The sequence below is a fragment of the Rousettus aegyptiacus genome, unplaced genomic scaffold (assembly GCF_014176215.1).
Source record: "Rousettus aegyptiacus isolate mRouAeg1 unplaced genomic scaffold, mRouAeg1.p scaffold_m13_p_8, whole genome shotgun sequence".
Taxonomy (NCBI): domain Eukaryota; kingdom Metazoa; phylum Chordata; class Mammalia; order Chiroptera; family Pteropodidae; genus Rousettus; species Rousettus aegyptiacus.
In genome coordinates, this window is record NW_023416311.1 from 65,705,150 (window position 1) to 65,728,766 (window position 23,617).

General features: G+C 33.3%; 1 protein-coding gene across 1 annotated transcript; it reads right to left on the reverse strand.

The window, feature by feature from the left end:
- Positions 1 to 259: 259 nt before the first annotated feature.
- FAM151B (family with sequence similarity 151 member B) lies at positions 260 to 22,193 on the reverse strand. The gene is made up of 6 exons (XM_016152141.2): positions 22,006 to 22,193; positions 17,733 to 17,858; positions 15,374 to 15,539; positions 11,276 to 11,493; positions 9,003 to 9,138; positions 260 to 657 (listed from the first exon to the last, which is right to left on the reverse strand). The coding sequence occupies exons 1-6, from the start codon at positions 22,028 to 22,030 to the stop codon at positions 498 to 500; spliced, it is 831 nt and encodes a 276-aa protein (XP_016007627.2). The 5' UTR covers positions 22,031 to 22,193; the 3' UTR covers positions 260 to 497.
- Between the last annotated feature and the right edge of the window lie 1,424 nt (positions 22,194 to 23,617).

Below are 23,617 nucleotides of genomic sequence, written 5' to 3' on the forward strand. Positions count from 1 at the left end.
AATTTATATTGTTTTCAGTAAGTGGATTTGATTTTGTTAATGAGAAAGCTGTTCACCCCTGCGAAAGTTACAAAGCTTTTTAGAGCCTTCTAACTCTTTTGTAGTCTCTGAAATAACCAGTTCTCTAGGAAAAAGGTAAAAGGGTGCCATACTTTTGTAGAATCTCTGGAATGCAAGTGACAACAAAATGTGATTTATACCTGTGTTATGATACATGGCTTTTCAGTTATCTTCAGTATAGAAAATAATTTTTTATAAAGGTTTTTAAAGTATCTTTTTATTATTATTACACTAGGTCCTATGAAATCCCTTCTTTGCAAATCTTTTAGGTAAGAATTGTATCATAAGGACATATGCCTAATACAATAAGCACTCGTTAAGTGTTTTTGATTGGATGAATTGGACTATAAATCGATCATCATAATTTACATGGTAATTAATTCAGACAAAGCATAGAAGGATTACAAAACCAAAATGTGAAATAATTTAGAATCTTCTTAGAGATTAACTTTGATTCCAATGGCTTGTTTAAATTCATGATTTTGTGGTTCCAAGATGTCATAGAAAACTCGTTTTTTGTCAAAATGGTCTCTAATACAAAGTAAATCTTCAATAGAATAGTTATCATTTTTTCCAGTCCAAACTGTAAGGCTGTACCTGCATTAAAGTAAAACAGAATTATATAGTTAAAAGTGAAAGATAAGAAATAGTGATGAGGAATTCTAATAAGCCTAAGATACTCTCATTTGTCTCTAACCCAAATTCACACAGATAAAAAAAATTTAATTAGCAATTGTAGAAATATACTTTCCAATTTCATTCCTTCATCAACATCAAAGGGATCAGAGAGAAAAAAGAATTCACATTGCTGTTGCTAAATTAGGTAACTGCTGTATCTGAATCACAGGAATGTTAAATGGCTTTAGAAACCCAGATTGGTAGCATTGAAAGTGGGCCAAATTTTGGACAAAAGAACTGAGGAGACTGTACTGCTGATCGAGGAATCTGTTCTCTACACAAAAACTATAGCTCTAACCTCGGTTTCTTCAGTAGCCTGAGCAGAGTGAAAAGCACAACTGGAAGGGACTGTGAAGAGACCAAATGTCACTGATAGTACCAATATTCATATTCACTTATAAACAGCCCCACTACCCCTTCTGGGTTTTTTGGTATAAGATATAAGAATGCCAAGAAATGTCACTAAGAATGACAAATGGAGTAAATTTAGATTCATTTCTGGAGTTAAAAAACAATAATAATATATGCAGGTTTATTATGGATATAAGAGTATGCTCAGAATTTTAATGTTATTTAAATTGTATATTTTCATTTCTTTCAGTGACATTACTATTACATTACCCCTGTTCATTGGAATCTAGGGAAATGGAAAGCTGTTAAGTAGTTCCATATCCCCCCCCCCCCAAAACATGTCAGAATCCAGGGGAAAATCTTCAAAGCATTTTTTCTACTAATGATAAAAAATAGTCTCATCAATGTATATATTCTTGTTACTGATACATTCCTGTCCTTAAGGATGGTGACAACATTCTGGAAATGTTAACAGAGGAAAGTACTTAGAATTTTCTTCCATAGAAGTACTATGTGACAACCCAAAAGGAAATTTTAAACTACGGCTAAGAACACAGAAAAGAAAAACTGAGAATTACTTTTAAAAGCTATAGTTTTGCTAAAATGACATCTTTACTGCTGTATTTGAGCACCAAAGAGCTTTCCAGCGTTATTTTGCGTCTTCTAATCTTCCCTCTGCAGTATTTAAACTGAAATAAGAAAAATAAAATTGCCCAAGAGTAATTTTAAATTATATTCATTCAAATAAATTCTCAGGTTTTATTTTTAAAAGCCCCTTTTATTGTGAAATAATATATATAGGTAAAATGCATAAAACATAAATGTTTATTTTAACAAATTATTATACGATGAACTTCAGTATAATCAAAACACAAATCAAGACACAGAACATCATCAGCACCTCAAGAGGTACCAACCATTACAAACTTGCCTCTCCCCTGGAGAACTTACAACCTTGATTTTTGTGGTAGCCACGTTCTTGCTTGTCTTTACTTACCACCTACATATCCATCCATAAATAATACAATTTAATTTTGGCTTGTTAATGAATTTTATATTAATGGAATCATATGGTATATAATATTATTTTTGGTCTTGCTTCTTTTGCTGAATATTGTTTATTAAATTTACCCACATTGAAACATGTAGCTACAGTTTATTCATTTCCTTTGGAAAATAGTTTAGCACTTTCTACTAAAGTTGAAAGTATGAACACCTTATGACCTAGAAATTCTATTCCTGGAATTTCTATTCCTAGAAATTCTATTCCTAGGAATAGAATATATCCTTCTGATATAACCTTTACAAATGCAGGCACATGTGCATCACGATTTGCGTGTATGTGTATGAATGAATCTTTGTAATAGCCCTAACCATGTAATAATCTTAATGTCATTCAATAGAATAGATAAATAAATTGATATACAAATAATAGGAGACAGTTCTTCATAAATTTTATATTAGGGCCCTTCTGAGTTACAGAAATCTTCCTCGACTCTGTGCATAAGTAACCTGTGTATGGTATCTTTTGAGGGAAAGAAGGTCTGAATTTTAATGTAATCAAATTACTCAAACATATCTTTTATGGTTAGTGATTTCTGTGTCTTGTTTAAGAATTCTTATCCATTCTCAATATTATGAAGATATTCTCTAGTAATATATTCCATTAAAGCTATGTTAACTTTCATATTAAAAAACAAAAACAAAAAACTCCAAAAGAGATGGACTTAGGAGAAACCCAAAATTAAGGATAAAGGAAAACAGATGAACAATAACAACAACAAAGGAGAATTAGACAGAGAAGTAGAACCTGCTTAGTGCAATACCATGGAGCCAAAAGACAATGTTGCAGAGGTGAAGAATTGGCTTGAATAAAGTATAATTTTCAAATGAGAAACTTCAGGAAAGTAACTGAATGCATATGAATTGGAAGTTAAGGAAACTCAGGCAGTAGATAAAAAAGAAATGGGGTGGTAGGAATATCCTATTTGAACATGGGAGCCTGAAATTCACACTGCCTCCATTTCCTCCTAGGAATCACCCAAAAGCAGCAAAAATAACAAAAGAACGAAATAGAAGCCCCATCTTCAATGAAATTAAGAGCTAAAACCACAAGCTACAAAAGAGGTGAAAAGGTTTCTAAGAGCAATAGAGATTAAGGCCAAGCGAGGGACATGTTCCACCTAAACACCATATAGCAGTGAAAATGGCATCCGTGAACTACAAGTAAGAGCTTTCCTGGATTAGGTTTGGTTCCAAGAAGCAGCAGAGACAAGATAAGAGTTAACACAGGAAAGTCATAGTTGTAGGAATCAGACTGTTCATGTGGAAACCCAATAATTTTAATTTAAGAGACAGATGAAAGATTTTACTTAGATATTACAACTGCCTATCTAATCTCCGTTAACTGGAGAGACATTACAGGCTAAACAAACTCACACATAAGCCTCTCTGGGTAATAAGGAACATAGTCCTGGTCTCTCTCCAGTACTTTTCTTTAAAGTAGACTACTCCTAATAAATTTGGTAGAAGTTTAATACAAGAGAGTACAAGAAAATATAAGAACAAATTAATGGCAGATGGAGGAACAAAGACCTCATCTTTAAACAAATTTAAGATAGCTGAAACAGATGTAAAACAAAACAAAACAAAACAAAAAGCCGCAAAACAGATGAAAGCCACAACCAAACATGTTTTAAATGATACAATTGTCTCTGTGAAGAGCACAAAGCAGAAATATAAGCTCATGGAAGACATTGAAGGACAAGAGCAAAGAAACATTAATTAGTGGATCTTAGGAAAGAAGTGGAAAATTAATACTATTACAGAAATAACATGAAATCTGAAGGTATACAAGAGAGAACAGATGTTGAAAATACTGTAAGGGACAGACAAGAAAAATTATAAAATCAAGTAAAATAAGATGCAAGTAAATTAAAAGAAGACCAAAGAGAAAATAATAGATACCAAAGATAGGCAAAGGAGATTACATATTTATAACCGGAGACCCTAAGAGAGAAATCATGTGCTACAAATGAAATAGAACAAGCATATAAAAATATAATTGACAGAAATATTCCAGAAAAGAACATTTGAATCTATATATTGTAAAGAAGACCACATCCCTGAAAAAAATGGTACAGAATGGTCCGTATTGAGACATAGTGTAGTAAAATTACTGAGCCAGAAAGCTAAAGAAGTCTTTCTACATTTAGTTCCCTCTCCACCCCCAATCAAGTCATTTATAAGGATAACTTTTATAAGGCTGACTTTACACTTTTCCACATGAACACTCACACTAGAAAGCAGAGGAGCAATGCCTTCAAAGTCCTCAAGGAAAGGCTGTGTGAGCCAACAATTTTACAGCCAGTCAATCTATCATTCAATATGAACTACAAAGCTGAACATTAAGAGTGCAGTCAACTAAAATTAGGTGAGAGGGAGTAAAGAAATACACTTTTTTAAAAAAATTTCTTTCTTTCTTTTTTTTTATTAAGTTTATTGGGTAACTTTGGTTAATATAATTATATAATTTTCAGGTGAGAAATACATTATTTTTATTATTGCTCACAGAAGTTAAGAGGTATCTGTAAAGAAGTAGATTAACAATAGTTTAGTAAGTAACAGTAATAATCAATATAAAAGAACTAACTTCCCAAATTATCAGAATTGAAAATAGAAAACAAAATAGAAAACAGCTACAGTGAAATGTCTTTTAAAGGTATAAAAATAGCAAGTACACTAGTTTTTTTTTAATGACAGAAACAACATCAAGCATCTATGTGTTAGAATTAAATGTAAATAAGTTAAAACTTTTCTTTTAAAAGGAAAAGACTGTTACAGTAGATTAGTGGGAGCCAGGTATATAAGCACCTGGTAAGGAATTTAAGAACACAGAAAGAGAGAAGGCTAGAAAGAAGCCTGAGGGGTTGGGTTGAAATTGAAAACGTTGTGGGTTGTTTAAAAACATATATATACACACAGAAAGATACAGAAACAGTCATAGATATATGTGTAGGCATGTGTGTATGTATGTTTATATAGATTTGTGTTTGTACATACATACATACACAGCCCACAATGACACACACACACACACACACACACATATATCTTCCAGCTCTGTCCACTGAGATGTCCTAGAAGCAATGACACCTAGTAGAAATGATTATACTAAACTCCCAGATTTTGCTTTCTAAATACCATCTCCTACTGTAATCAAGCAGGAAACCCTGAAGAAGTGACTGACTGTAGAACTGAGATAGGGAAAGAACATGATGAACCTGCCAAGAATGCAAGACCTGAGATTAGTCATGAGGAACTATTAAACCGATTCAGACTGAATACATCTTTCATAATAAAAGGCCTGTAGTCTTTAAGTCTGTCAAGTATATGAGAAAGATTGAAGAACTAGTCCAGATTAAAAGTGACTGATGAGACATGACAACCAAATGTAACACATGCTCTTAGAGAGTTTCCTGGACCACAAAGTAATAAGAAGTACTATTGGAATGGTTGGTAAAATCCAAATGAGGTCTGTGGGCTGCATGGCAGTGTTGCCTCAATCCTAACTTCCTGATTGGGAGGCTTCCTAGTAGTAGTAACATAGCAGAGTGTCCTTGGCTGCGGAGGTACCCACTGGAATACTTAAGGTTAATGAGGCATCTTGCCAGAAAAAAATACAAAGAAAAAAAGAAAGAAGTTGCAGCGGGAAGAGGAAGAGAGATAGAAAATGGATAATAAATGCAGGAAAATGTTAATAGTTTAGGAACCTGGGTAAAGAAGATGCAGTACATTTCTGCAACTTTTCTATAGGTCTAACATTATTTTCTATAATGAAAAATCACCCTTAAAGTGTCAATAAAAATAAAACTCTATAAATTATTTTTCAAAGAAAGGAGAATACAAAGTTATTCAAGAAAAAATAACAAAAAGAGACAATGTAAATTTAGGTAAAAATCATTAAACAAGACCAAGAGGAAGACCTTTAATAATAAAGGTATAATTTTTCAAGAAGATAAAAGATATAAATATGCATCAAATAACAGATCGTGAACATTTAATAAGCAAAAAATACAAAGGCAGAGGAGGAAATAGACAAAAATACAGTAGCAATAGTTGGAGACTTTAACTCTCTTAGTTAATAAAGAGGAAGTGGCCAAAATATTAAAGATGCCATGTATTTGCACACATGCAAAATGGCACACTCATAAGGATTCCTTATGGCATTGTTTATAATATCAAAGATTAGAAACATCCTTTATTTCCATCAACAGGAGGCTGGTTAAATAAATTACAGTACATGCGTAAGTATGAGGCACCTAGAAGAGGAGGAACCTTAGAAAGATATACATACAACATGTACTGCTAAGTTAAAAAAAGAAAGCAAAGAACAAAACCGAAGCAAGGTATATAATTTGCTACCTTTTTTTTTTTTTAAGAGAGAGGAATAATCTGTATTTGTATTTACTCTTATATGCATAAAGAAACTACCAACTGTGGTTAGAGAGATTGGACAGCACTGGGTGGATGGGAAAGGCTTTTAGAGGGTAACTCTGTTCTTTGGTTTTTGAACCATGTGAATGTATTACTTATCCAGAGATTAAATTAAAAAATATATTTGAAAGCAAACAAAAAGTAAGGCATAAGAGGTTTATATAACATAACCAATAATATATGCCATTAATAAAACCTTTATAAAGTCTACGAAGTAGAAATAATACAGACATTATCTGATTACAATACAATAAACCTAGAAAACTATTAATAAAGCCAAAATAAATAATAATTCTACAACCTAGCTACCCCCCAAAATTTCTTAAAACTTTTGAGACAAAAAAAAAAAAGCCACAACTGCAGGATGTTTTAAATTACCAGTGATGAAATCTACGCACAAGTAACATGAGAAAAAAGTAGTGGTCAGAGAAAAAAATATAGTCTTAAATACTTAAGTATAAGTATAAATAAAAAAATGAAACAAGCATATAATTCAAGAAATGAGAATAAACTATATAAAGCAAAATTTTAAAACATAAAAAGCAGACAGAAATCTGCAAATTATAAACCAAATCTACAAATTACAAATCTGCAAATAAATAAATCCAAGACTTGTTTCTTAAAAAAAGAGAGATAAGTCACTATCTAGTTTAATCAAGAAACAAGGGAGAAAAGATCAAATAAACAAGATTAGAAAATTATTTTAAAGACACAGAAGAAACTAAAAGAATAAGAAAGTATTTTAAACACTTGTGTGTAAATAAATTTTAAAACTTGCATGAGAGCAACAATTTCTAGGAAAATATAATACATCAAAATTGGCTCCCAAAGAAACAGAAAACCAAAATAGATCATTTACTATATAAGAAATAGTAAAGGTTACAAAGCATAAGGTTTAGAGGGCTTCACAATTGAGTTTACTAAAATTGAGATACTGTCAATGTTATTTTTAACATTCCAGAACACATAAAAAGAAGAAAAGGTTTCCAGTATTTTTTATGAAATGTACATGACACTGATACCTAAAACTGAGAAATAAACAAAACTATAGATTAATCTCATTTTCAAATGCAGAAATCCTAACTAAAATATTAGCAATAAATGCAGCAGCACGTTAAAATAATGATAATGGTCAAGTAGGGTTTATTATGGAAATGTGATGATAATTTGATATTATGAAATATTAATATAATTTATTTTATTAATACATATAGAGAAAATATGGTTATTTTCATAAAAACTGAAAAGGCATTTAGTAAAAATGTAATATCCATAGGAATATCGATAGATACTTCTTTAATGTATGAATGTCTGGTTCCCTTGCTCTCTACAATATAGTAAATTATTGACTGGGTCCTTTTCTGAATGATTTGTGAAAACATTTGTTAGAATTCTTTTTTTTATTTTTATTTATGACTATAGCACCTGCTCTTCCTAGGTGGTCTCCCAGTCAAGTACTAACTGGGCCTGACCCTGCTTAGCTTCTGAGATAACAATCAGGCTTGTTCAGGGTGGCATGGCCATAAACCATAGATCATAGCTCCACTGGGGCGTGAACTCAGGACTTTCTGCGTGTAAAGCAGATGTACTAACCGCTACATAATGGAACCACGTCCACGTTAGAATTCTTTATATCTGTATGACATATGCGTTGAGGATAGTTTTACCAGAAACTGTCCATTTTTAAATGCTCAAATGTATCAAACTTTCCTTTTATAGTTTCTAGGTTGTGTGCCTTACTAAGGAAGGTCTTCTCCATTCTGCAACTATATAAAAAAGTATCTCATTTTTTCTTTATGCATTTAATGTTTAATGTTCAAGTCTTTAACTTATCTGGAGTTTATTTTGGAGGAAGGACTAAGTTTTTCTACATAGTTGGCCTGTGGTCTCAACACGAGTTAATGAACTTTTGCTCCAAAGACTTAAAATGCCAACTTTCTCCCAAAAATTTGGGTTTATTTCTGGACTTTCCCTCCTATTCTATTGACTAGTCTATTTAAAAGATGGTATCAAAACTGTTTTAATACTGAATCTCTATATTTTAATATTTACTAGGTGGTCCAACTATTACATATTAAAATAAAATTTTTATATTGAAAAGACTTCTGGAAATTATGAAATTTCAGAAGGAAACTGTTTTATCCACTTATAACTTTTTGTGAACATATAATGAAAAAAGTAACATTTCTTGGACACCAACTATATGTAAAAATTTCTGTGAGGAACAGATGTTAAGTAAGTTCAGGTTTATCAAGTAGCTTCATTCTAGTGAGGGAGTCTGTGTGCTTACAGAATCAGTGTTTATTTCTATCTTTCTTTCACACACGGTCTTTACACCATCAGTTCGCATCCTCTTTCTGCCTCTGTCCATCACACACACACACACACATGCACTATACTGTTAAACTTATACATACCTGTTTGATTTCTCTAACAGCCAGAGTAACTGAGAACAAGACTGCCTGACTAATGCTGCTCTGACAGGAAATGTTACAGGCTGATTTAGTTCATTACATATATATTCCATCTCTTTTACCATTGTCCAACTGTAACCTGAAATGAAAAGAAAAAAATTTAACTTTTCTAATTGGAATCCTAAAAGTCTATTAAATTAAAAACTAAATTACCTATGAATAGGCAAATTCATAGATAATTTATAAAAATTTCCATTTGGATTCAGAGTGAATTAAATACCACTTTAAAAATAAATTTAAAAAATAATAAATAAAATACCACTTAATACAAGAAAATGTGTTGAATAGAAAATGTAGCTAAAATATTAAATCTAAAATTATGCCACAAGTGACCTAGAGCAAATTTAACAAAAAATTTAAACATTAAAAAGAATTTATGAATCTTTCAAGTACAAAAAAAGCAAATTTTGATACTAAATTAACTTTAAAGAATCCAAAGCTCTTAGGTACATCTCTCCATAATAGTCTCTATAAGCTTAGATTATCCATTTGTGTTGTTTTCTTTTAAAAGAGAAAGAGGGCTACTAGGCATTTCCTAGCTGTCTGAGTAGTAATTAACTTCATTCTTATTTTGGGGTGGTAGGGGTAGTCCAAATTTCTTATACATTTTACCTAAAATAGAAATAATGATAAATTAACTTTTATATATGTGTTTTAAATCACATTAAGACATTGTGAAAAACACACCTGCTTATTTATAAATAGCTTTGGAAAAAATTATTTTTAAATGATCCTACACTGTCAAAAGCAGATTGTAAAAAATAGTGGTCAGTAAAGGAACATTTTACAGAAAGCTTCTGTTAGTTTACTAGCCAAATTTCTCATGAAAGAAGGGAAATGTCTGCTTTCCTTTAAAATCTAGAAAATTATGTTGTTTTAATTAGAAAAAGGGATTGCTAACAGAAGTTATACTTACCTTACTATAAAATTATACACTCTCTTTTCTAAAATTTGTGGCATAAGAAGTTAAGGGAGGATAAAGCACATGCTGGTAATGACAAGAGGCTAGTGGGGGAAAAGTCGTCTGGAAACATTCAACATCAACATGATCTAAAGACCCAGATACGGTTTAATTCAGTTCAAGCCTGAGGATAAAGTCAGAGTTAAATGGTAAATGGTGACTAAAAGGATTTTAGAATCAGTAAGGAATTTACTAAATTATTTCTATTTTCCTTCTTTAAATGCTTTAAACTATATGCTATATGCTTTAATGAAACCAATAAAAATTTAAATGATTAGAAAATTAAAATAGAATTAAGTATATCATTTTTTCTCTCAATTATACCAATTATTGGTCTAGGAGGGTTATAACTTAAATGTCACTACTAGACAGCCGTTGTTCTAAGCTCACGTCAGACTTAAAACCTTTACATCTAAAAACAATAATAGCAAATAAGAAAAAAAAAAAAAAGCCTCAAACACAAGATAAAGGCTAACATCTTCATAGGCTTGAAATGCCTTCTTAGTTTATTATTTTTACCATGTGAACAGGTGTCCCAGAGCATCTGATGGCTTACTGGCTGTTTATCTGGAAATCACTACCTAAGGATGTATGAAGAAATAGAAATATGAACCCAATAGTATGATAAGTTGCAGCCAGGAAAAAGAAGCTGAATATCAGGTCATCTGTAGGGATACATGAAGGGAAGATGGGATCCAGGGTAGAGGAGAGTCTCATAGCCTCCCAATGCCCTGTCTCCCAAAGAGAGCATGCAGGCACCAAAGTTTCAGCATCTAACATCTGGAGCCCCTTCTAATGTCTAGAGAACAGAACTTATGCTTTTCAGACACAATCCTCTACTTCTGGCCTCATATCACATGAAAAGCTTTTATTACCACTTCTTTATCTTTCATCTGACACAGGGAGTTTGTGTCAAAGTAAAAAGAAGAAAGAAGACTACAGAATGTTTTAAAAATTCAGAGAGATCAACTCAGGATTTCTTTGAAACATGTAAAGAGGCAGATTTCATTTTTCTAGACCTTGCAAATAAATATTTCCCATGGAAGCTTGGAGACAGAATGTCACCAATGAATGCTGTGTCTACCTGAGTAACAGAAAGAAGAGTCACACACATACCTTTTAGGGCCAGAACTTTCTCTCCATCGGGCTCTTAGTTTTTGTGGAACGTGTTTTTGGTTTTATATTCAAGGTATTTATTTTATATTTGGAGTATATTTCATTTGACCAAGAAGAAATATATTTTCTAAATTATTACCGTCATTGACTTTCTCAGGATCCCATCCTGTTGTCCAACCCAGGGAAAATGTCACATCTGGAAAGAAGGATGTCACAGTGTCTATAAAAGATTTTGCATCCACTACTCTGCTATTTCCATTTGGACCAGGAAGAATATCCGCATTAATCCACACAGGACGCTTCAGATGCCTCTTCACATTTTCCAAGAGCATCATGGATGGTTCTACAGCTGACAGACTAAAAACATAGTTTGTTGTAAATGAAATATATTCTTAAAGTAGAAGTTAACGGAAGTTCTTTTAGACGAGTGATTTTAATGTTTTCAAATTCATAATAAAAGTATACTATACAATAATGCTTGCATTAAATAAAATCAAAGATCACATAGCACCAGAGGAGAAAGTTAACATATGCCATATCTCAAATGTTGATTTATACTTCTTATTCATGAAGGTATTTAAAGGTTCTATAAATATATGAATAATGCCACTTATGGACAGATAGAGGTTTCAAAACTCTGTATTAGGATCAGTCAGTATAAAAACAATTTAAATACAAATATTTACTCATCAGATTTAAACATAAGATTTAAAAATGAGATGTACTCAAAAATTGCATTTTTGAAAATACCCAAAGTGCAATCAGGCACCATGTCTCTAATACTGGATAACAACCTTGGGAATAAAAACCTCTTTTCCTTCATGTATTCTTGTCTGAGTCTGGATACATAAATATATTTCTAAAAGTGATTGCAAACTGTAAAATTATAACATTTCCTTAAAGCTCTCATAAACTTCTTTTTTTCCCTCTTTATTGTAAATACCTTTTCTGGAACCTAGAGAAACTACATTTCAGTTACTTTTAAATAAAAAAGGAGTGTCACTCTTTGTACTTCCCAACATCTATTCTAACCGACATCTACAGATTTTGAAACAACAGGCTTTTAATGAGCCCGCATAATTTTTACTTTTAAAGAATATATACATAAACTTTACCGGAAAATTATACTTCTTATAATTCTGAACCTTTAAGGACTATGTGCATTTCTAAGAAAATTAGCTTTTAGTGAATACCGCAATGAGAGGCTAAGAATCTGGGAGATGGATGTTGGAGGGAAGAATATTTAGCACCCGCTTCTCACATTTCCATCTTTCCTATTAAGGGACTGGAATCCTGCCTATGCTTGTACCACTGTTTACTCCTTTTGGGCCCTCTACTTTAAGAGACACTGATAATCTCATCATTGTCTGGGTCATATTTATTAGTGAGCAAAGATACTGTACATTAAACCAGAGGAAAGCAGCCTCTAGCTTTTCACTTTGCTCCCATGTGGTAAGCTTCTTTGTTCTCACTCTTCTACCCCTGAAACAAAGGCCTCAGATTTTAGTGGATTAATAAACTCTAACGCTGAACCTTGTAGACTCTAATTTAGATGCTGTAATTTCTCTGTCTGAAATGCTTTCTGCCTTGAAGGGTATCAATACCATGTTAAAACCACAATTCTGATATCTGGCACTGTACTTCCTACAAAATTCCTTCATTTTTGGTAGGAAGCAACCTGTGACTCCAAAGCTTGATTGTCTATAAGTTCCAGAGCAGCAGCCAAGACCCCCTGCTGTTCTGTTCTTCATGTGTGAAGAAGGAAAAAACCCTGAAACTAATCCATGCATGTCTGTGGCTGACCTTTCTTTTTCCAAAAAAGGCTCTGACTTCTTAAGAAATCCAGGGTCTGTGGAAGTTGGCTAGCCACTATTTTCCAGTTTACATTCCATAGGGAACATTTTAGGCTTTCTCAATTTAGTAAGTGGACACAGGGCTATTTAATATTGGTTCTCCATCTGATAATATTTAGTCTTAAACAGCATTTTCTCCCCTGAACTGAAATTCCGCCATCATATGTCTACTATATCCAAAGCACTATACCATTAAACATAAGAAGTTGACAAAGAACACAATGAAGCAAGAATTTAATATATATATTCCATTTTATATGCAAATATTTTAATTATCACTAATATAGACTATAGACTACTAATACAAAAAGTTAACGATACTTTCCCTTACTAGAAACCTAAATAAGAAAAACAAAATCTACATTAAGAAGCATAAAACCTTACTAAAGAAAATAAAACTTTTGTCGTACTACTTATTTCTCTAGAACTTGACAAAACAATTCTAAAAGAGTAAATGTAGAAGAAAGGCCATAACGTTTTGAAAAAAAATAAAAAAAGGACTGAGGAAACAGCAAAATATAATATATACTACAAGAAATAACGCACCATGTTCCTAGCCTAGAAAACTCAATATTATAAATAATACAAAATAATATAATTAATAATTAATTTATAAAATCCATGTAATTCTAATTAAAAATAACAGTGGCCAACGTGCTTGATCCTTACATGTATTAGCATTACGTTTCTCATAAAGATTTGCCAACAAAAGCGTTGCTAAATTGTCCTTTTGAAGAAAGAAATCCTGATTAGAACACTACCTAAAATCTCTTTGCTTAGTACTTTTTTAAATCCCTACGAAAGAATATAAACTTATTTTTTATAGAATAGGGATTTTTTTTCCCCCTAAAGAGTTACTCGTAAGTCAAACTTCTGAATTTCATATCCTATTTTCCTATTAATTTCATTTAGAAATTGGGGGAGGGGGGATGACAAAAATGGTCATACTTAAAGGTGCAATAAACCATTTAAAATTACATCCTAAGGGAAAATAATCTTTTGCCGAAATGCAGGAATTTGCTAAAATGCCACATAAAATTTAAAAATCATCATATATTACTTAGTTATTATTTGTATACTAAACAAAATAACTTCAAAGCACAATAAAAGAATTAGAAAAATTTGACTAATAGGTCATTTGGCTACTCTACACAGGTAGTGCAGAGTTTTGGGTCAGAGTATGAATTTGTCAGTTAGACTGGCAGTGCTGTTCAAATATCTTATGACCAAAAAACCTGCAAAACCTCTTTATAGTGGCTCAGCCCTTTTGTGGTAGCTGTCAGTGTTTAGGAATGAATGAGCCATTCCGACTTGTGAAGAGCCAAAGAATGTATCATAGAGAAAAATTCAAGGGGCAACAGTAAACTCAGAAAAACTGAGCACATGAAAAGGCAAGGAGATCTAACACTTTGATTCCCCAAGCATTAAAGATCAAATGTTCTGTTTGATGGTACAGAGAACACCGAACTCATTTTAAGAAACCTGGGATCTGGTTCTAGGTCAGATGTCAAACTTAGCTGTTGCCCTTGGGTAAAATTACTTAACCGCTCAGGGACTAAGTTTGTCAATAAAATGGAGTTGGACCATTCACCACCCTAAAAGCTTTTCAATTTTAAGTAGCTCTTTCATTTGCCAACAGTATGACAAGGTCTACTAGCATATTTAGCCCCACGACAAATTATTAAAGTCATCTTAATATCTCTATGAGTAAGATTTCCAAATCTTTATTAATTTCTTGAGATAATTCAACTTAAAGATATTGTTCAGAGATGAGGTAGGTTTACCATAAATCCTAGATTTTCACAGAAGTTGCCTTCATGGGGCTTATGGTGAGTTTTTGTGGTGACACAATATATATGTGGCTTTACCTATAATTTTTATACTGCCAAAATACCACAAAAGTAACATTTCCTATGATAGCTATAAGGAAGAAAATGACACTTAATCTTGCTCTTCATTATCAATGCCTCCAAAATACTATTTTTAGGAAACATTTTCATCATTGAAGAATTCTAAATAATTCCCTGAACATAAACATAATAACAAAAATCAAGTAGGGTATGCATTAACTACAAAATTTTCTCAACTCTCTCTCTCTTGGACTACTTTTAATAAAAGTAGCATTTAAAATTCCCTATTATCATAATTATAATAAATTCCTTTATAAAAATTAACTTAATTTTAGCCTCAGAGGATCCCAAAGAAACAATTCGAGCAAACAACTCAGTAAATCTGAGGTCCATTCTTGAAACTTGTTAGCTTGCAATTCCATTTTCAATTTAGATAAAAGTAATAAGTTAGTCAGCCACAGATATATGAGGCTTTTAATTTTTTCCCCTAAGTTATTCTGTAACAACCAAAAGACAATACATTTGTATAAATACCTCTTGAAATCCAGCTTGATGCCTTTATTGCTTTTCGTAACTTCACTCAGCCACTCTAATAGAGTATTATCACTGTTTGTTTCAGGAGGATGGGCCATGATTGGTTGGCCATGTTCTGATCCATCACTTGGAAGAAGGACATCAGCCTCTATCATGTGAGCAGTACCTGTCAAAATAAAAGAACTTAAGTTCATGTTAAAAAGACAGGGTCTGCAGGAGATGCCATGTCCAGTATCCTTTTGACGAAGATAAAAGGAAGGATACAAAACTAACACTTATTGAGTAACTACTAAGTGTCAGGTACTGTGGGAGGCCTGTACATGTCGTTATTTTTTACAGATGAGCAGATAGGTTGAACATCTTTCCTAGGTCACACAGCTCTTAAGTGTTGTCATATTATTTATTCTTCTCAGTACACAGCAAAGTGTGTAAACAAAGGGAGGCTTAATAACTATGTAAGCTTCTATAAATAAAAATAGTACTTTTATCTTCTCACTCCTCAAATTAGAAACTACAGATACTTATTTAGTTTGAAATCCTATGTTACAGATTCTGTTCTTTAACTTAAAACTTACCTACTATTAAAATATACATCCCTGAAAAAGTATTCGTATTTAACTAGATTATTTCTAGGTAGAAACATCTGCATGTCCTATTACAAATTATAAGTTTTTAAGATTTTTTCCAAATTTTTAGTTGTTATATAGAAGTACTATTTATTTTCTATTTTGATTTTGTATCCTTAGATCATCTAAATTTATCTACGAATTACAGTATTTATCTTTTTGATTTTCCATATACACAACCATATTGTCTATAAATAACAGTATTTTTTTTCCTATCTTTTTTATCTCATTTTTAAAAACTGATATATAATCCACATATTCTTGTAAAGTGTACCACTCAATGGTTTTTAGAATATTCAGAAGGTTGCAAATCTATCATCTACTATTTAATCCTAGAAAAGTTTCTTTATCCCCAAAAGAAAAACCTTGTCCTCAATAGCAATCACTCTGTATTTTCTACTCCCACCAATTCCTGGTAACCATGAATCAACTTTTTCCTAAGGCACTGCTTTTGCTAAACTTCATTTATTAAATAATCACTGTGTGGTGATTATGTGCCAGGTACTGTTTTAAGTATTAGGGATTTAATATTAAAGGAGACAAAGTTTCTCCCTTTGAGGAACAAAGAAACACAATTTAAAACAGTATCTTTACAATAAAAGAGATACATATTCAGATACATTTTCCCGATACATAACTGAGTAGGATTCAAAAAAAAAAAAAAATGCATACATTATTACAATAAAACAAAGGACTTCAATGAGTTTTTCTTGTTGGACCAGGTCACTTCAAGCTATGCCCCAGCCCTCTGGTAATAGGATTTCATTCTCTGCTACTGCAGCCAACAGGGGAACCTCATAGAAAAGGCTGAGAAAATGCTATAATGTTCATCTATATATATAATCAATGGAGATAAATATATATGAGTATAGAATGAATTAGTAAACCAAATGGCTTGTTTTCTAGCCTAGGCATAAATTCTGCCCAAGGCAATTAATTATAAATTAGTACACAATGGCTTTGTCCATCCATTTAACAAATATTTATTGAGCCTCTTCTTAGTACACTGTGAAAGACACAAAAATATATGACACATGACCCGATCTTAAAATTTTTACTCAAATTATTGCAATGTATAAGCAAGTGTAATAATATATGAGCTTCAAATAAGGCACAGAAAAGGCAAATTGCTTCTAGAAAATAAGAAAATTCTTCTGTTGTGAAAATTTGTTCATTTTGTTAACAAAATGAGATCCTTTATAAAAACGTTTGTCTTGAATGGACCTAGAGGTTATTATGCTAAGTGAAATAAGTCAGACAGAGATAGATAAATGCCATATGATTTCACTTATATGAGGAATCTAGGAACAAAAAGTACGAACTAATCAAAAACAGACTTACAAATATAGTGCACAATTTGGTGATGGACTTAGGGGAAGGGGTTTGGGGGACTGGGAGAATGGGGTGAAGGGTTAAAGAAATACAAATTAGTAGTTGATAATTGGTCATGGAGATGGGGAGCATGGTAGAAGGAATGCAGCTAGCATTAATATGATGGCTAGGTGGAGGCCCATGGGAAGGAGGGAGCAACTAGGGAGATCGTTTTATGAACTGTATAGATGTCTAACCAACGTACTATATACTTGAAACTAATTTAAATAAATTTAAAAAACATACACTTAGCTCACCTTGATGCTGGTACCTGGCAAATATGCCCCAAAAGCGAAAAAAAAAAAAAAAAAGTTAAATTCATCTAGTACCCAATGTAAATACCAGGAACTGTACTGACTTACTTTTCAGTGCTTCATTCATTTGTGCCTTGTGGTTAGCTGCATGATACCAGGTGATCTGGGCACCATCTTCTGTTGTGATCTGGCTATTTCTCAGAAAATATTCCAGAATATTTTCACTCCAAGATCCTAAAATAATAGCATTTACATTAAAAAGAACAGATTGTTTTATACGGGGTAAAATTGTTTTTATATTTTAAAAAAAGGGTATATTTAGAATAATAAAGTAATTAAACTTGGAAAAACACAAGATTTTAAAAATTAGGAACAAGTATTATGATGTTGCAGCATTTCATATGTGTGTGTGTGTGTGTGTATATAACATGCTACATACAAGTTATAATTAGTAAACATATAGGATAGCCTGAACCTTAGAAGCATGAAAAAGTATACCATAAGAAAAAAACTGTTAAGAGGTAGATTTTTAAAGCAGGAATTTTCACATAATATCCTCTCCAATCCTGGTCCTATAAATAAGTAAAACATATGTAAAGCTTATCTTAAACTCTTCTAAATGCTGTATTAAGTTTTCTCCACCCAAAGCTCCGTTCTATATTTACATTAACAGTTTAGAATCTTAAATTATACATTTAAGCATATTTACCTTCGGATTATGAGTCTCAACAATACTTATATGAGTGAATTAAATAAACTCCTAAATTAGTATTCACAGAATTATCTAGTGTGTACATATGTATATAATTCTTATATCTATCAATCACTTTTTGGCAGACCAGATTTTCTCTAAAACATTAAAATATGTGAGTTAACTGAGACTAAAACACTTGAATCCAGGTCTACTCCAAATTATGCCATCTCCAATTATAACAATGAGAAAAAGCTGAAAAAGTGAATAGTTTTCTATAATCTTACCTCCCTAATTCATGTTCATTTATTTAAACATATAAGTGTCTACTAAGTGGATGCAAATTCCCTATGTATGAGATTGTGTCTTCTGTTAATGATTTGTATATTAACCCCACCTAATGACAGTTAAAAAACTAAAAATGGCCATCATAAACTGGCGATAAGACACTGAGAAAAAGCAAAATATGATTAGAGACTGGAGGGGCATATAAAGATAACTTCTAACTAACGTGCATGGAACGTAGCAACCATTCTGTTATGCTGGGCTACAGACTAAAGAATGGAGAAAATTAGCTGTAGCATTCACTGCCCGCCAAGCAGTCTCCTACCCCAAACATGTAGCCCTATTTAACATACGTAATAGAGTCAGAGACACTTAGATGAAAATATAGGGCCATCATTTTTTTTTAATATTTAAGTTAGGTGTTTTTAGAAGACGCGTTAATTATTGGCTACAACAGAAATGTCCAACAATGGGAAAATAATTAAATATTTACTTAATTCACAATAGTGAATTCACTAAATAATTGTATACCCACGCAATGGAACATTATGCAGCCATTAAAAAGAATGAGGCAAATCTATATGTACTGATATAATCGCAAATATATGTTAAGTGAGAAAAAAGCAAGGTGGAGATAATATGTATAGGCACTGCAGTAGGAAGAAAATCACCTCTCAAAGATGTCTATGACCTAATCCTTGGAAACTGTGAATATATTACACAGCAAAGGAGAATTAAGGTTACAGATGGAATGAAGTTTGCTAATCAGCTGACTTTGAGGTGGGGTATTAGCCTGGATTATCCAGGTGGGCCCAATTTAGTCACAAGATCCTGATAAATAAAAGAGGGAGAAAGGAGAGTCAGTGTGTCAGAGTGATGCAATGTGAAACTCAACCAGCCATTGTAGGCTTTGAAAATGGAGGAAGAGATCACGAAACAAGGAACTCAAGTAGTCTCTAGAGGATAATAAAGGCAACACCGATGCTGCCCTAGAGTCTCCAGAGGGAATGCAGCCACGCTGACACTTGAGATTTTAACTCAGTGAGATCCACTTCAGACTTCTGACATCCAGAATTTCAATAAATCTGTGTTGTTCTAAGTCACTAACAAATAATGCTCTAAAAAACTTCTTTATATGATTTTTTAAAAAATGGGAGAAAAACAAAAAAGAGATACATAGTATATGGTGGCATGTATACTATGATCTTAATTATATTTTCATAAAAGTCAGGATTGTTAGAAAATATAACAAAAAGTTACTAGTGGTGACTCTGAGTATTGACATGTGACTTTTTTCCTACTTCTATACACTTTATAAATATTATATAATGAGCATATTATGTTCATGATCAGGGAAAAATTTAAACTGAAAAAAATTGAAAGACATAAGGGTATTATATGAAGGTCAATTGCTTTCCTAGTTACCAGCAATTAACAAATAGAATTTGAAATGAAAAACAATACCATCTACATTAGCACTCAAAAAACTGAAATACTTAGGTAGAAATCTAACAAACTATGTATAAGATCAATACGAATAAAACTATTCCATGTTCATGAACAGAAAAACCCCACAAAAAAACAAAAAACAAAAACAAGAGCCAACACAATACTGAAGGAGAACAAAGTAATGACTCTACCCAACACCAAGACTTACTATAAAGCTATAGTAATCAAGACAGCATGGTATTGGTGAAAGAATAGACAAATAGATCACCAGAACAGAACAGAGAGCCCCAAAACAGACCTCCATAAATAGTTAACTGATCCTTGACAAAGGAACAAAGGCAATACAATGAAGCAAAGAAAGTCTTTTCAACGAACAGTGTTGGGACAACTGGACATGGACATGCAAAGAATGAATCTAAACAGACATTACATCCTTCCCAAAAATTAACTCAAAATGGATCATAGACCTAAATATAAATGCAAAACTATAAAACTCCTACACAATAATACAGAAAACCGAGATGACCTTGAGTGTAGTAATGACTTTTTAGATACACACCAAAGGTACTATTCATGAATGAAATAATGTTTAAACTGGATTTCATTAAAATGAAAAACTTCTCTGAGAAAGACAATGTCTAGAAAAGAAGACAAGCCACAGACTGGAAGAAAATACTGCAAAAGACACATCTGATAAAGAATTGTTATCCAAAATATACAAAGAATTCTTACACTCAAAGATAAGAAAACAACCCTATTAAAAAATGGGTCAGAGACCTTAAAAACACCTTACAATAGAGGATAAACAGATGGCAAGCATGAGAAATACATGTCATAAGAGAAAAGCAAGTTAAAACAACAAAGCTCAACTACACACTTATTAGACTGTCCAAATTCCAGAACACTGATAATACCTAATGCAGGTGAGGATGTAGATAGAGCAACAGGACTCTCATTCATTGCTAGTGGAAATGCAAAATGATACAGCAACTTTGGAAGGTAGTCTGGCAGTTTCTTGTAAAACTAAACATACTCTTACCACATGATCCAGCAACTGAGCTCCTTGATACTTATGCAAAGGGTTTGAAAACTTATGATTATATTAAAAACCTGCACATGGATGTTTATAGCATCTTTATTCATAATTGCCAAAACCTGAAGGCAATGAAGATGTAGGTGAATGGAATAAACTGTGGTACACCTGGACAATGGAATATTATTCGATACTAAAAGAAGTTATCAAGCCATAAAAAGACCTTAAATGCATATCGCGAAAAGAAGCCAATATGAAAAAGCTAAAGATTCCAATTATATGACCTTCTGGAAAAGGCAAAACTATGGAGACAGTGAAAAGATCACTGGTTATCAGGGACTAGGGAGGGGTGAGGGATGACTAGATGGAGGACAGAGTATTTTTAGGGCAATGAAACTATCTGGTATGAGACCATAATTATGGATGCATGCCGATATACATTTGTCTAAAGCCACAGAACGCACAAAGCCATGAATGAACACTACAGTAAACTAGGGACTTCGGGTGATTAGTGTGTCAATGTAGGTTCACAACTGTAGCTTTCATGGGGGATGTTGATAATGGGGCAGTATATGTTTATCCAGGTAGGAAATATAAGGAGGAACTTTCTCCCATTCGATTTTCTTATGAACCTAACACTCCCACCTTCCCACCCTCCCCCCAAAAAAATCCTTTTAAAAAAGGCGCAATATTCTTTCACTTCTGGCCTCCCCAAATGCCTTTCTCTTAAAGCCTACTGAAGGAACCAAGGTTCCAAGCCAATGGATTGTGGGCGCGAGCTAACACTACCGTTCCCAAAGATCCGAAAAAGGGGTGTTGCTAAAGCAGTCTCTCAAAGCACCCATAACCACTGGCACCAGGCCAGAGAAAGTGCAAGGCTTCGAGCCAACATGCGGAGCCGGATCGGGGCCACTAGCACTTACCAGGGCCCCCAGAGGTCGCTGCCATGGCGACGGATGTCCGCAGCCCGCGCAGGCGCTGAGCTGTGGGCACCGCCGCTGACCCGTCACAGGTGGCGTGGAAACCCGACTCAAACAACAGACTGCAGACAGACCAGCGGCCTCCACCTGGCCTGGAGCTGCGGGCGCGGCGGCGAGGACGCGGCGGAGCGGTGCGCACGCGCAGAGGCTGTGGCTCTAGTTTCGCTCGCGCGCAGGCTCCGTGTTGGTGTTTGTCGTCCAATTGTCGCGGGAATTGCTCTTGTGGAAACTATTCGGAAAACAGGTAGTTCTGAACGAAGCGGGTCAAGGAAGAGAGAGACTGAGGATGAGACCTGAGATTGAAAGCAGTTGCTGGTGTGGGGTACGAATTTCCAAAGTTAGATATATTTTCTTTTAGTAACATTCTAAAGTGACATGGAATCATTTCTTCATAACAACGAATGTTTCTGCACAAAAATACTGAACTGATAACTTGAAAGTTTCTTGTCCCCTTTTCTTCTCTCTTTACCAGTATTCATTCAGAAAATACCCCCAGCAACTGGATTCTTCCACACACTGCTTTCTTTGCCCTCTTTTCCTTACTTTTCTCAGCCAAGCTGGGGCTGGAAAAGAGCACCATCTGAGTCATATAGTTGTATAGGCAACATAGCCCTGGCATTTTCTGGTCCTGTGACTGTAATACCACTCACTGTCAGTTGTAAAATTAGGATAATAATACGTCACCTGAAACCTAACACATAGGCAGCGCTTCTTTCACCAGCCCTTCAGATTTTAACGTCTTTTCAGACTTGAGTCGTAATTATTTCAATCATCTTCAGTCTTCCCTAGTATGAGTGTCCTCTAGCTTAATCATTTTTTTTTTGCTTGAGTTTCAGAAAACTATTAATGACTTCACTCTCATTTTTTAAAAAAGCTTTATTGTTATATGCAATTGATTGATTTGTAGTTGATTTGCATTTCCCTGATGTTTTAAAAAGTCATACATTTAAAGTATACAAGTCAGTGTATAATGCAGTCAGAATTGTGCAACCAGCACCACAATCAACTTTAGAACATTTCCCTCACCCCCAAGCAGTCACTCCTCATTTCTTCGTCAAGCTCTATACAACTGCTAATCTACTTTCTGCCTCTTTTGATTTGAGTATTTTGGACGTGTCATATAAATAGAATCATACAATATAGTCTTTTGTGACAGGCTTTTTCACTTAGCATGATATTTTCGTGGTTCATCCATTTTGTAGTGTACATCAGTACTTTATTCTTTTTTATGGCCAAATAAAATTTCATTGCACATAACATATTTTGTCCATTTATCTGTTGATGGACATTTGTGTTGTTTCCACTTTTTGGCTAGTGAACAATGCGTCTACAAACATTCATGTACAAGTTCTGTGTGAAAGTATGGTTGTATTTCTCTTGGGTATGTATATATACAAGAGTGGAGCTTCTGGTTCACATGGTAGTTCTATGTTTTACTTTTTGAGGAACTGCCAGTTTTGCAAACTAGCTGCACCATTTTACATTCCCACCAGCAATATATGAGAGTTCTAGTTTCTTCATATCCTCACTAACACTTGTTATCTGTTGTTTTTTC